Raw genomic sequence first — 13,491 nt, 5'->3', positions numbered from 1 at the left:
CATCTCCTGACATCCCTCATTCTATATATTTATATTTTAGTCTTAAAAAAATAAGCTTTATGCTACCATGTGGATAAGAAATTTTATTCCCTTTCCCCAACATTCTTTAAACAAGACATTTTAAGCCCCCCTTTTTCCCTTCCAGTTTTGAGTACTAGTTTTTCTTATTCAGGAGGGTTTAATCAAATACCAGGTATGTGGTGAGGCTTGTGCCAGACAGGGCACTCCTCTTACCCTTTCAAAGGCTTCTGAAGTTCCTTTGTACCTCAGAAACTTCAACTGTTCCATGTTTCTCTTATCCCTGAAATCCCTTGGGGGAAAAAAAAAAACCTTCCTTGTACATGTTTTGTCCTTCTGCACCTCCCCTTTTCTACCTGATTTATCAACACAACAACCTAAAGGAGCAGCCTGGCAAAGAAGGACAGAACAGAGGTGGGCATCATTGGGAAGGAGCTAGAAACCCTAGAAGAGTTCCCCCATCCATCATTTTTTACTTCTCAGAGGCAGGTCACACATAAGAGCTGAGTATGCATCAGCATCTCCAGGAAGGCTTCTTAAAACACAGGTTGTTGGGGCCCACAGAGTTTTTGATTCAGTAAATCTGGAGTGGGTTCTAAGAATTTGTGTTTTGAACAGGTACAGGTGATACTGATACTCTTGGTCTAGGAACCACACTCTGAGCACCATTGCTCTAAAGAAAAAAGAGCCACCTGTGGATAGAAACATATTTCTTACCTAGAATACCTCTGCCTTCTTATGGGGCTTTACCAAACCAAAGCTTTAGGCATATTGAGTTAATAATATCCAGCCACAAGGTCTAAATGAAGTAGTTTTTGGCATTGGCATTGGAAAGGTAGAATTAGATATCTGAAATGGATTTACTCGACTTCACAAAACTATAATTTTAAGGCCTGCTTGCACAAGGAAGTGAAAAAGATACCTGTTAACTCCACTGTGTTATTTAATGGTTTCTTGCAGACATACGGCAATTGAGCTTCACAGGAAAAACTCTGCCATAGACCAGACATGGCATCCATCCTTGCACAGCTTGATCCGCCTATCATCGTAGGTGTGCTAGGCATATCTTAAATGGGAGAATTTTCAAAGAGTTCGAAGGAGAAGGTTAGGCCCAGAGCGGTGGTTAGAAAAAATAATTTGTATTCCTAATTTCCTGCTTTTATTGGAACTCATAAAATAGTTAAACCTTCTACTAAATTGAGATGTATAAGCCTTGATGGACACCCATGTGCTTAAAAATGTCTTCCTTTTAAAATACAGGATATAGGGCAAAATACTATGATACAGTATAGTTAATTGAAAAAACAAAACCAAAAATCAAAAACAAACATCTGCTCCCAATCAACTTCCATATCATATTCTAAGGACAATAGCTCCTAATTTGCTATTCTATATAATAAATATACTATATTATGGTTCTATAATGCCCTTAAGACCTTGAATTAAAGGTTAAATCATCTTTAAAGATTTTATTCACTGAGATAATAGAGAATTTATTCACTAACAATGAAATTTCATTAAACTGAAATGACCTATTGGTATTTTATTGCACTTAGCCCATTTTTCTTATATGTATACAGGATATTTCGTACTGAAGCTAGTGTTAACTTTTAGGTTCTACCTTTGTCAGAAGCCTAAGATTTTATTTTTTTAAAAAGGTATCTAAACTTCTTTTGGGGAGAAAAATCTTTTGGCTAAGTAGGATTTTGTTTGTTTTATTCACTACAAAATTTTCCTTAAGGTATTTATTTGTGTAATAAAATACAACCATTATGTTGTTAGTACTTGAGCACTACTGTGGGAGACCCCAAGAGTTTTAAAACGAGAGCATACTGGGGCACCTGGGTGGCTCAGTGGTTTAAGCCTCTGCCTTCGGCTCAGGTCATGATCTCAGGGTCCTGGGATCGAGCCCCGCATCGGGCTCTCTGCTCAGCAGGAGCCTGCTTCCCCCTCTCTCTGTCTGCCTCTCTGCCTAGCTCTGATTTCTCTCTGTCAAATAAATAAAAAATTAAAAAAAAAAAACAGACCTATAAAACGAGAGCGTACTTCTGAATGGAGTTAAGCTGCAGATGAAACAACATGGGTTAGTCATAGACATGTCAAGTCACCTAAGGGATACAGAACAGCTTCTAGGCCATGTGATGGGGCTTATTCTGCTGTTACTTAAAAATGTAGGGTTGCCGTAAAGGTTAGAGACAAATACTCAGTTATCCATGACATGATATGGTTCAACTTGGCTATAATGGTATCCTAATAAAGAAGGAATTAGGGAAAAAAATTCTTTTGAGAAGTAACCACAATAACAATTGTCAAGATTTGAAATTTTTATAAGCTGTCAGAGAGTGGGATGATTTTGTTTATTTACTTTTTTGAAGTTCTGCTCTGGGCATAGTAGGTAGAAGAGGGAGCAGTTACCTGGGTCCCAGTTGAGAAAGTTTAATGGCTTATGGTCTGACCATTCCCAGCCTCTAGCAGAGTATAGTTGATTTAAGCCAATCCAGAAAATTCTTGGAATGCCTTCTTTTTCTGTAAGAATAACATAATTTTAACAAGTGACAAAATTACCTGAAATATTATCTAAGTCAGACTTAAGTTTCTACTAATATCAAAAATATTTAAAGGCCTTGATGGTAAGGCAGGAGTCCTTGTACGAGGCGGTCTCTCCAACAAAGGCAACTAAAGGCTGGTAAGTTAATTCATTTCTGCTTTCCTACTAGCTTGTCCCTTTCTTCTAAGACAACAGAATCTTCTCAGAATAGCTGTTTCACTATTTTTAACCTTTTGTACTGATACAGATGAAAACAGTTTCCATTATAGATCTAGATTTTGAAGAACTGATTGTATTCCAGACTGACAGTTTAAATTCATTAAGCACATATTATTTAACTGGTACTAAGGAAAAAAAAAAAAAAAAAGACAAAGTCCCTGCCCCCATGATGATTTCAATTTAGTGAACAAAACAGATGTGAATCCCCTAAATGGTAAAGTGTTACCCATACTGCTTCAGAAATATGTACAGGAGCTGTTTGGTAGGCAATGGAATATATAGCTTTAGAGTCCAAAGGAGATATTTAGGATGGAGTCACAGAACAAGACACACACACACAAACACTACAGGGGAGATGTGTCATTCAAATTCATTATTTGGCAACCAGAAGCCATCAGCAAAAAAGTGAGAGAAAGATAGAGAAGCAGAGATAATTTAAATAGTGAGGTTAGTTGCAGATAAATGACACTCAGTATACATACGCCCACAAGCAATGGATGCAATTATGCTTGCATGGGTCCATGTGTATTGGTAAACTGAATGAAAAGATTGTAAGGATTTTCATACCAGTATCAAGAAAGTCAACAAAATTATTCAAGAGCCTGGTAAGTCTTCATCGACAGCGTGAAAAGAGAACTTGAAGATACTGAGGGCCAGGTAGAACAGATAGAACAACTGATGAAATGGTCTACAGAAGACAAGGATGTTGCTGACAAATAGGAAGAGCTAACAGGCTGGAATGTCTACAAATTTGTTGAAATATTCTCAACAGTAAGACACTTGATAACAGTTTCTTAATTCCTCTCAGGGAATTATGTATGACGTATTATTAAATTATATATATAACCTATCTCTCTCTAAATATAAAATATATTTATATTTAAAATTATAATTTTATATTTAAAATTATAATATTATATAATATATTATAATGTATTATATAACATTAGTAAAATATTAATGTTTAAGATAACCTTTATATAAATTATAAAATATAATTTATAAGATTTTAAAATAATTAAATTTATATTAATATGTTTTATATAATTTATGTGTACATTATTTATATAAAAATTGTTCTTAAAATAAGGATATGTTTTCTATACGTAAATCATACAAATATATCTGATATATATAATTTTGTTCCTTTATATATATCAGATATATCTATGTGATCTGCATATAGAAAACCATATCCATACTCTAAGGACTTTTTGAGGTTAATTTTGACTACATAAATGCCTGAACAGGTGACTCCACTAGAACTGACACCCAAGGAGTGGAAAAGCCCCTCTGTGTAGAAGAAATAGAATCAGCAAAGATGGAAGGGGCCAAGAACAATACCCAGGGACCAATGTTAAAGGGATGGGCAGGAGACTGGAAAGAGGGTGGTAGGGACAGAGGCCCAATTACCACTCCACTGAGGAACAGATGTGAATTTAGGAATGAAAGATACACAGTGTTTTCCAAGAGCTTGTCTGTGAAAGAAAGAGGCAGATATTCAGTATCTAGGAGAGGGCTATAGCTACATCTGTATCTATATCTATATATCTACATCCATCTATCTATATTTTTTAATGGTAGAAATTTAAATAAGTTTATGACCTGTTGGGGAAGAGTCAATAGAGTGAGAGTCAATGAAAATATCAGAGAGAGAAGAAACAGCTGGTGTGGATGTGAAGAGCTTTGGGGAAGGAGTTAACCTTGAGCAAACTGGAGGGATGACAGATACAGATAAATTTGTAAGTATGAGGAAGGGAAACTAAGGATTTGCTTCACTTTGCTCAAGGAAATAGATGGTAAGGATACTCTATGAGGAAGGAAAGGGTGGGTATTTGGGTTGATGGTTTGAGGAGACTGCTGAAGGGAACTTTGAATTCTCCTTTTCTTTCACCTTGTTAGCAGAAGTGCTGGCATACAAATTGAGGATTTAATCCAATGTAAATTTCTCATTAGTAAAAGCAGCTGATTCTCCAGCCTTCCTAAAGAAGTTCTGCAAACTGTGACATATTTATGGTATTCCAGACTCAACACACAGGACATTCAGAATTCCCTTTATTAATTTTTAACTAGGGATACTATGGAGGACCAAACTGTCCCACCCATCATCCCAAGTTCAATACCCTCCCTTCCATGAAGACTTTTCAAGATATCCCCAGTAGGACATCTGAATAATCCTATCACTTACCTGCACATGGTAAATACACATTTATGAAGAAGCACAATGAACTTTGGAAGCTGTTAGGTTTCTAATTTATTTCATTACACTGTTCTATTTGTGAGCCATACTGATGACTTATTCTTCAATAGAATCATAGGATTATAAAACAGGAATGTTCTTTATGTGTTTTATGCAAGGTTAATGTGAATGGGAAATGGATTCTAAAAATCCAGGTTGGTCAAATATGAAAGCAGGGATTTCTTTTTGGCGTGGACAATCTGAAACTAGACTTTGTTTCTACATACAATCCAAGCAAGAAACTGACCAGTTTGAGGCTTTGCTTACTCCCATTTTGCCATCAAGAAACAGATGATTGCTAGTATAAATTCCCATACCTTATCAAATCAAATAGGTGAGTTCACTGAAGTAGAATATTTGCCACTGTCCTTAAAACCTGTTCAGACCAGACCCTCTATTTCTATTCTTCTCCCCACAAGGGAGACTACAGGCCTGATAATGATCATGCATCTGGAATGAGACAGAGAACTTCTAGCCAGTAGGGTCCCTGATTTATAATTATCTTAGCCTTAGGGCACGTGCCGAAGCCACTCAAAGTGAATAACCCCTCAGGCTGGAGGAAAATTAGGAAGAATGGAAATGTGCTATTCCTATTCTGGGGACTGTTGAGTCCTCTTTTGTAGCTCTGGGATGAATCTGTGGTTAGTTTCCTGGGAAGGCCAGAGCCATGGAAAATCTAATTTCCAAAAAAAACCCCAGTGACTGTAAGGAAACCAAATCCCTCATCTCCAAAGCCCCTGTATTAGTAAAACAAAATAAAAACAAAACTAAGTGCAGGGCAGGCAGAAAGAAAAAAGAAAGCTCTTTTAGATTGCATGGGGACTTATTTTCAATGGACTGTGTCTGCCTTTTTTTCTAGCTGTAGATTCCCTAGCCCCATCCAACCACTAGCTACCAAACCAGAGTCATTTGGGAATACATTCTCCATTACGCTCTGCATATGTACAACTCTCATTTCCCCAAGTAGATCAAGCACCTGGATCACAAAATCTCTGTCTGATTCACTTTTTTCGCCTCACTCTCCTATCCCAATGCTTACACATAGCAGTTTTCCGTGAGGAGAGAAACTTTAAGAAATTGTCAAGATTTGGATACTCTGAGTTTCACATGTTAAAGTACAGCCTGGGTCTTGGAAAACCAGCAATTATAGTTAGGTTATAATAATCACGATATGCTTAAACAGCAGTCACAGTGAAAGGAGCCAAGAACATTAGAAAGGGTGTATCTCTAAAATTACTGATATACATAAAATGTAGGGAGTGTCTGGTCTGGGGTCAGCAGGATCATTTAATGTATTATCTCACTTTTATGAGTTATTAAAGAAAAAGGATACATAAAGAAATCACGAAACATTCATTCCTCCAAATGCATCATTAGATTGTTAGGGTTTTGATAGTCACACTTGGACACTTTTATTCTTCACTGAAAACATCAGTTTTCAAATGTCAATATTCCAGGAGGCTTAAATTTATTGGCACTTTTCACTTTCAACAATATTTTTTTGTAAGGTTCAAGGAGTTCTAGAAAAGAATTCCACTGACAACCACTAGCCCATCAAGAACGGATAGATTTCCATTCCAGAGGTCTGATTATTCAAGTACCAAACAACATAGGAAAAGGGGAAAGCTGTAAGTAAGAGAGGAAGACTGAAAAAAGACTAGCTAGAAAGCATGACAAAAGACCAGTAGACTTTCAATGATGAAAAGAAAACTATGTAAGAGCAGAAAGTAGTATAGTAAAAATGTAAGGGCTCTGGAATCATATATGTTGGTATTTGAATCCCAATTCTGGTACTTCTCAGCTGTGTGATGTTGAATACTTTATTTTTAAGCACCAATTTCCCATCAGTAAATGGGAAATACTTGTCTTATGACATTGTAATGATCATTAAATTATTTAGTTTATCTGGAGATATTAGGGTTTTGCTATTAGTTTGAATTTATCAAATATTTATAATCATTACAAAACAGTGTGATAGGATTTATTGGAAATAGTCAGTAGGTACTTGTTTCATATATAGCAATAATACTTATAATTTTATGCAAAAGGAAAAAAAAATCCCATGAGACCCACCTCTTCCTGTAAAGAACTTACTAGTCTTATAAAAAGGAAATGCAGATACATGCCTGATACAATTTGTTTTCAAGTCTCACTGATTGTATTCAACTTTTGGCTCTGCTAATTACTTGTGTGTGACCTTGAACAAGTTACATTTTCTCTCTGATCCTGACATTCCTCATCTGCTAAGTGAGCATAACAATCAAAATACCTATATCTTGTAGCGCTGTTATGGTATTAAATAAGACAATGTATGAAAAGCATTTAGTACTCAATGTGAAACATCATTGTCATATATTATGGTTATTTTGTCATTCAAATCATCAGAGACTCAATAACTTGGGTTTCTTGATTTTTTTTTTAAAAGATTTTATTTATTTATTTGATAGACAGAGATCACGAGTAGGCAGAGAGGCAGACAGAGAGAGGGGAAGGGGAGCAGGCTCCCTGCTGAGCAGAGAGCCCGATGTGGGGCTCGATCCCAGGACCCTGGGATCATGACCTGAGCCGAAGGCAGAGGCTTTAACCCACTGAGCCACCTAGGCACCCTGGGTTTCTTGATTTTTTTAAAAAAGATTTATTTATTTTAGAGAGAGAAAGCAAGAGTCGGGGGAAGGGCAGAAGGAGGGGGATAGAGGCAGACATCTCATTGAGGGTGGAGCCTGATGCAGGGGTTGATCCCACAACCCTGAAATCATGACCTGAGTCAAAATTAAGAGTTGGTCAGTCAACAAACTGAGCCACCTAGGTGCCCTGGGTTTCTTGATTTTTAAAAATAAAATAAAACCTTTCTGTTTATAAACTTCCTAGTAAAAAATATGCAATACTCTGATGGAAAAAGATATATAATTTTACTGAATTTGTAAAAGATGTCACAAATAAGTAGTAGAAAGGCATACCATTTTCATGGATGAGAAGACTTAATAATATAGTGATGGCAGTGCCTCTTTAATTAATCTAAAATTCAGTGCAATTCCAAAGTCTCAACAAAGTTTTTCACTGAGATTAATAAGGTGATCCTTAAATTCATAGAAGAGAATAAGTGGTTTAAAAAAACCAAAGCAATTCAAGAAAAAATATGAGAGGACTTGCTCATCCATATTTTCCATACAGCTGGCATAATTAAAACATATGGAATAGACACAGAGATAGACAAGTAGACCAAAGGAATAGGATGGAGAGCATAGAAATAACCCACATGTAATAGGGGAGTTTATATTTATTAGAGGTGGCATAACAAATCTGAGGGAAAAATGTGAAATAAATAGTATTTGGTCAACTGACATCCATGCAGAGAAAGCATGGAAAAGACAGAGAAAGATAAACTAGATTCCCACCTCTAAAAATTTTATTCCAGATGGATTATGGATATGAAAAGCAGAATTATAAACATTTGGAAGAAAAATGAGAGGATATATTTATCATATTAGGGCTAAGAAAGAATTTGCTAAATAATATAAATAAGCACAAAACATTAAGGAAAAGATTGACCAAATTAAAACTAATGTATTTTTAAATAATAAGAAGCAACAAATATAAAAAGACCAAAGACTAGGAAAAGATTTTTGTAATCCTACAAGATTAGATAAGTATATATAAAGAACTAAACAGATCAATAAGAAAAATTCAAACAACTCAATAGAAAACAGGCAAAGGATATCAACTTTATGTCTGATTATAAGATATAAAGATTATAAACTGAAAACCTGAATGCCTAATAAACATGAGATACAAAACCACATGAATTATCAGGAAGATATAAAAGAAAATTAAACACCATTTTACATTCATCACATTGGCCAACTAAGTCTGATAACATCAGGTGCTACTGGAAGCGTAAATGAAGGCAGCCCTTTGGAAAACAATTTGGAATTTTTGGTTAGTGGTGAAGAGATGTGCGCCCCATGACTCAGCAATTCCTACTCTAGAGAAACTGTCATACATGTCTGCCCCAAGATGCACATATGAGGATGTTCCTTGCAATAGCAAAAGCTGAAAATAATCTGTTTCTCAATAGGGGAATGGATAAGTTGTGATTTATTCATACAATACAATACTTTACAGCAGCAGTTGACAATGGATAAACTTACAAATGGGCACATAAGTATTTGTATCATATAAAAACAGAACACTATAATGAAAACATATATAGTATTTATACATATATATGTTATAAAAATACTCAAAGAATGATAATTTTGAGAGATGACATGGGACCTTAACTCTATTAACATTTTCTTTAAAGGGAGGGAAGCAGGGAAGGACGGAGGGGATCAATCATATAAAGAAATATGACAAAATGTTAGTGTATAAAGAGTGTATAAAGTCAGGGTGGTGGTTACACGGGTCTCTTTCAGGTCTTTTCCTATTTCTGTATATATGTTTTCATAATTAAAAATTTAAGAATTCCCACCATCACCACACAAATAAAATAAAACAAACTCCTATCCACTCAATGGGTCCACTGATTAAATCCACTTTAAGATTTCTTTCTCCTCTCCTTGCCTCTGAGGATGGCACTCCTCTACTCAACACGAGGACCTTTCCCTGAGGCCATCTACTGTGACTCAGCCACCTTCTTCACCTTCCTTGATTTCTCTACTTTTCAAAGTTCAAGGAGTTTAATGTTCACCTTTTAAAAAATTTCGTCAATTAGGCTTAGGGCAGCAATTTAATCTCACTACCTCACTCTATTTTCTGAACATTACCCTCTTTTCAGTATCCAATATGAAATGCATTTTCAATGGATAGAATAGGATTATATTCATACCATTCTGCCTGTAGCTTTCAGTGTTGACATTTAAGAGAAGATAGAAAAATATATACACGAAACAACATACCTGGATATGAAAACAGAGGTAGACTGATGGCATCTTTATAATACCAGCAATTTGCTTTAGCACATGTAAACCTACCTTTAAGATAAGTTAATTCAGCAGCACTGCTGATGCTCAGTAAGTCAGCTCCTTGATTCTGACACGAAACATAAGCTTCCTTCCAAGAAAGAGCTGCCTGAGTGTTATATTGGTAGCAACTTCCAATCTGCTCATTCTTTTCCCAATTATCTTCACAGCCATTTTCTGTTGATAGAAAGATATGTTAGTGATCATAAAGTAAGGGCATAATGTTTTATATTACAAGCAATGTTTACTAATACTGACACTCAATTTCCATACTCTTAGGATACACTAAAATTGAAGCTCATTGTTTGACTAGACCATATTTTGATTCTTTGGTTACACAAAGAAATTGAAGTCATGAGAACTAAATGACTATGGCTCATTAAAGCTTCCAATTTCTTTTTTTTTTTTTCAAAGATTTTTTTTTATTTATTTGACAGACAGAGATCACAAGTAGGCAGAAAGGCAGGCAGAGAGAGAAGAGGAAGCAGGCTCCCTGTCGAGCAGAGAGCCCGATGCGGGACTCGATCCCAGGACCCTGGGATCATGACCTGAGCCGAAAGCAGAGGCTTTAACCCCCTGAGCCACCCAGGTTCCCCCAAAGCTTCCACTTTCTTATCCTCTACTCTCCCTTTATTCCCTATCAATTACCATGCCATATTTTAGCCCATGCCTGCCCTCTGCTGAAATGTAGGAGTCTTCAAATGTATTCACATTGTCAAACTCCTAAGCTGATGGAAAACAAGCTTACTTGGAAAAAAACAAAACAAAAAATAAGCTTACTTGAAGATGGTGGCAGACTGCAGAGGGGTTTGCCTACAGCCTGCAGTGAAACCACTGTGTGTATGTGTGTGCATGTGTGTGTGTGTGTGTGTGTGTGTGCAGACATGCTGCTTAAACACCCAACATTTAGAACCCAAGTGATTGCCTTATTTGAAAAACTCAGTCTAAATTTCTCCTAATGTTTTAACAGATGATTTAATATATAACATATAATTAATATTATATGATCAATATTGCAGATGTCTATGTTGACATATGTGTGCATATATATAGACATACATGTTTATTGCATAAGGTGCATATTATTTTCTTTAACAAATATCTAAAAAGCATGTATAATTTCAAAGACCCTTCAAATTATTTCTTAGATGAGATACATAGGTCTTGACACAACTGGTTCAAAAATATACTTAGAGACTCCTGTGTACTCTCTAGAAGAGGAAACGCAATATACACTGTAGCAAGTGTGTCCCAGGCTCCACTCAGGGAGTTTTCCAAAGGGCCTACCATAACCAGTCACACATCACATTTCAGACTCATGGCCTTTCAAGCTGGAAGGGCCCACGAGATCCTCTTGTCTAATGCTCTCATTTCACAGATGGAAACAAAGATCTAGAGGTGTTTGTGGCAGAGCTCTCATCAGAGCACTGGTCTCTAAATCTGGTCTTGTTGATCTCCTGAATGTCATACACTGCTTCTTCAGCCACTTTTGAATGGCCTAAATAACAACAGAGGTGGATGTGACATTTGGTGAAAACAAAATACGTGGATTTGCTAGTATATTGCCTAAAGTTTCCTTATTACCACTGGGGTCTTATGCCTGTAAATCCAGAAGCTTCCAGTGGGATAGCAGTATGTTTGCTATAAAATATAATGTATATGGTTTAGCAATCCTTGGCTTTGAGAAACTCACAATCTTGCTTTTTCCCTAAAAATAACTGAGAGGTCTACGAATACTCCCATTCTTACCCCTACCACTCCCAAAGGAAGCTAAAGATACTGAGACCAATGACAGTCAAGGAAGCAAGGTAGAGTGGAATGAGTACACCATGGAACGAGGGTCAGGAATCCTGGAATCTCCATCAGACTCTATACTAATGTGGTCTGACCCTGATAGGCCATGTCATCAATTTGCATCTGCTGCCCCTCACCTGAGCAATGAGGGTTTGCAACTGGATAACCTCCAAGCTCTATTTCACATCTAAAATTCTGGATCCAGACTATAGTGAGGTTTAAATGAAATCAGTGTCTTGTTGACCAAACTCTGCCTGATATTAATTGTAGCTGAAGCAAATACTGGCTTTTATCTTTTGGTAGGTTCTGGGTGTTGAAAAGCCTGTGCCTCTACCTAGAACAGTAATTCTCAAAGTGTGGTCCCCAGACCAGCATCATCAGCATCACCTGGGAACTCCATGAACTGCAAATTCTTGGGGCTCACTCCAAATCTACTAAATTATAATTTCTGGAGGCGGGCCCCCAGAAATCTCTGTTCTAACAGACTTTCCAAGTGATTGTGCTGCAGAACCACTGGCTCAGGAAAACCTAGTCTAGTTGCTTAGACCTCTTCATTTTGAAGCTCCGCTTCCCTTAAGGAGGGATCAGCATTAGTAATACCACCAGGTTGGCTACTGAATGAGGCATGATCTATATTTATTTGGGAAATCAGAACTGGATTTCCTAGATTTGAATCCTAGCTCTAAATTGTATTACCTATGTGACCTGAGGCAAATGATAGAACTCCCCTGTGCCTCCCTTTGCTCATCTGTAAAATGGGGATAAATAGTGGTACCTACCTTATTGGGTTGTATGAAGATTGAATGGGTTAATACAGTTTGAGTGCTTAGAATAGTACCTGACACTTGGCAGGGCCCTATAAGTATTAACTGTTATTACCTAAGTCTGGAGCTTTTACCTTTCTCTTTATTATACATTCTTTCAATCTACTGCCCAATTAAAAATATTTCTGGAGCACTTACCACATGTCAGGTCCTATGACCTGTAACTCTCACCTGACTGGTATGAAAATATGTCTCAGTTATATACCAGATCACGATGCAACTGCTACTTTGGTCTCTCTTTATAAAGAACAGTGAAATCTTTATCACACCCTGAGTAGTTTGCTTCTAGTAAGAAGCAATTAGAAAAAATGCTCTGCCCAACATAAAGAAATGGCAGGAGAACAGTGTCACCAATTTTAAGAAGACCAGGTATATAGGTCTCTTTGGTCCCTCTTCGCTTCAAGCCATAAATATACTTAAGTCTCTACCACTCTAACAGTTTTTCTTCAACCTATCTAGCCCCCAAACCACCATCTTCACTCTCTTTCTATTCCATAAAACTTAAGAGGCTTTCTCTCCTCTCTGTTGACACTTCTAGTCTACTATAGTCTGGCTTGTATGACCACTGGTCTTTTGAAACTGCTCTAGCAAATGTCAGCAGCAATTTCCTAATTGCTCATGCCTTTTCCACTTCTTCTTCCTGAGGCATCTGTGCTACAGAACACTCCCTCCTCCTTTGTCTTCCATGGCACCATCCTGTCTTGGTTCTTTCCTTGGCCTATTTCTGAAAGCAAGCTCATAGCTACACATTACTTCCCTCTCTCTCCTCAAATACATACCTTCTCTAGGATAATATTTGTTGCAGTCATTTTTTAGTTATCTTGGACTCTTCCTTCTCCCTTTTGCCTCACATAAATGGTTATCTATTTTCTCTCCATATATAAAGTC

The 13,491-nt window shown here is 36.8% G+C and overlaps 1 protein-coding gene across 1 annotated transcript in view; it reads right to left on the bottom strand.

Moving 5' to 3' along the window:
- Positions 1–13,491, bottom strand: part of LY75 (lymphocyte antigen 75) — a 103,564-nt gene that overhangs the window by 77,740 nt on the left and 12,333 nt on the right. Inside the window, exons 4-6 of the mRNA XM_080798308.1 lie at positions 9,998–10,162; positions 2,434–2,544; positions 941–1,084 (exon numbers count right to left, since the gene is read on the bottom strand). Of these exons, the coding sequence (XP_080654434.1) occupies positions 941–1,084; positions 2,434–2,544; positions 9,998–10,162 (420 nt within the window). The remainder of the gene's footprint in view (positions 1–940; positions 1,085–2,433; positions 2,545–9,997; positions 10,163–13,491) is intronic.

The sequence above is a fragment of the Martes martes genome (assembly GCF_963455335.1).
Source record: "Martes martes genome assembly, chromosome: 3".
Classification (NCBI taxonomy): Eukaryota; Metazoa; Chordata; class Mammalia; order Carnivora; family Mustelidae; genus Martes; species Martes martes.
Note: the sequence above shows the minus strand (reverse complement) of the source record. Positions and strands in the feature narration are given on the sequence as shown.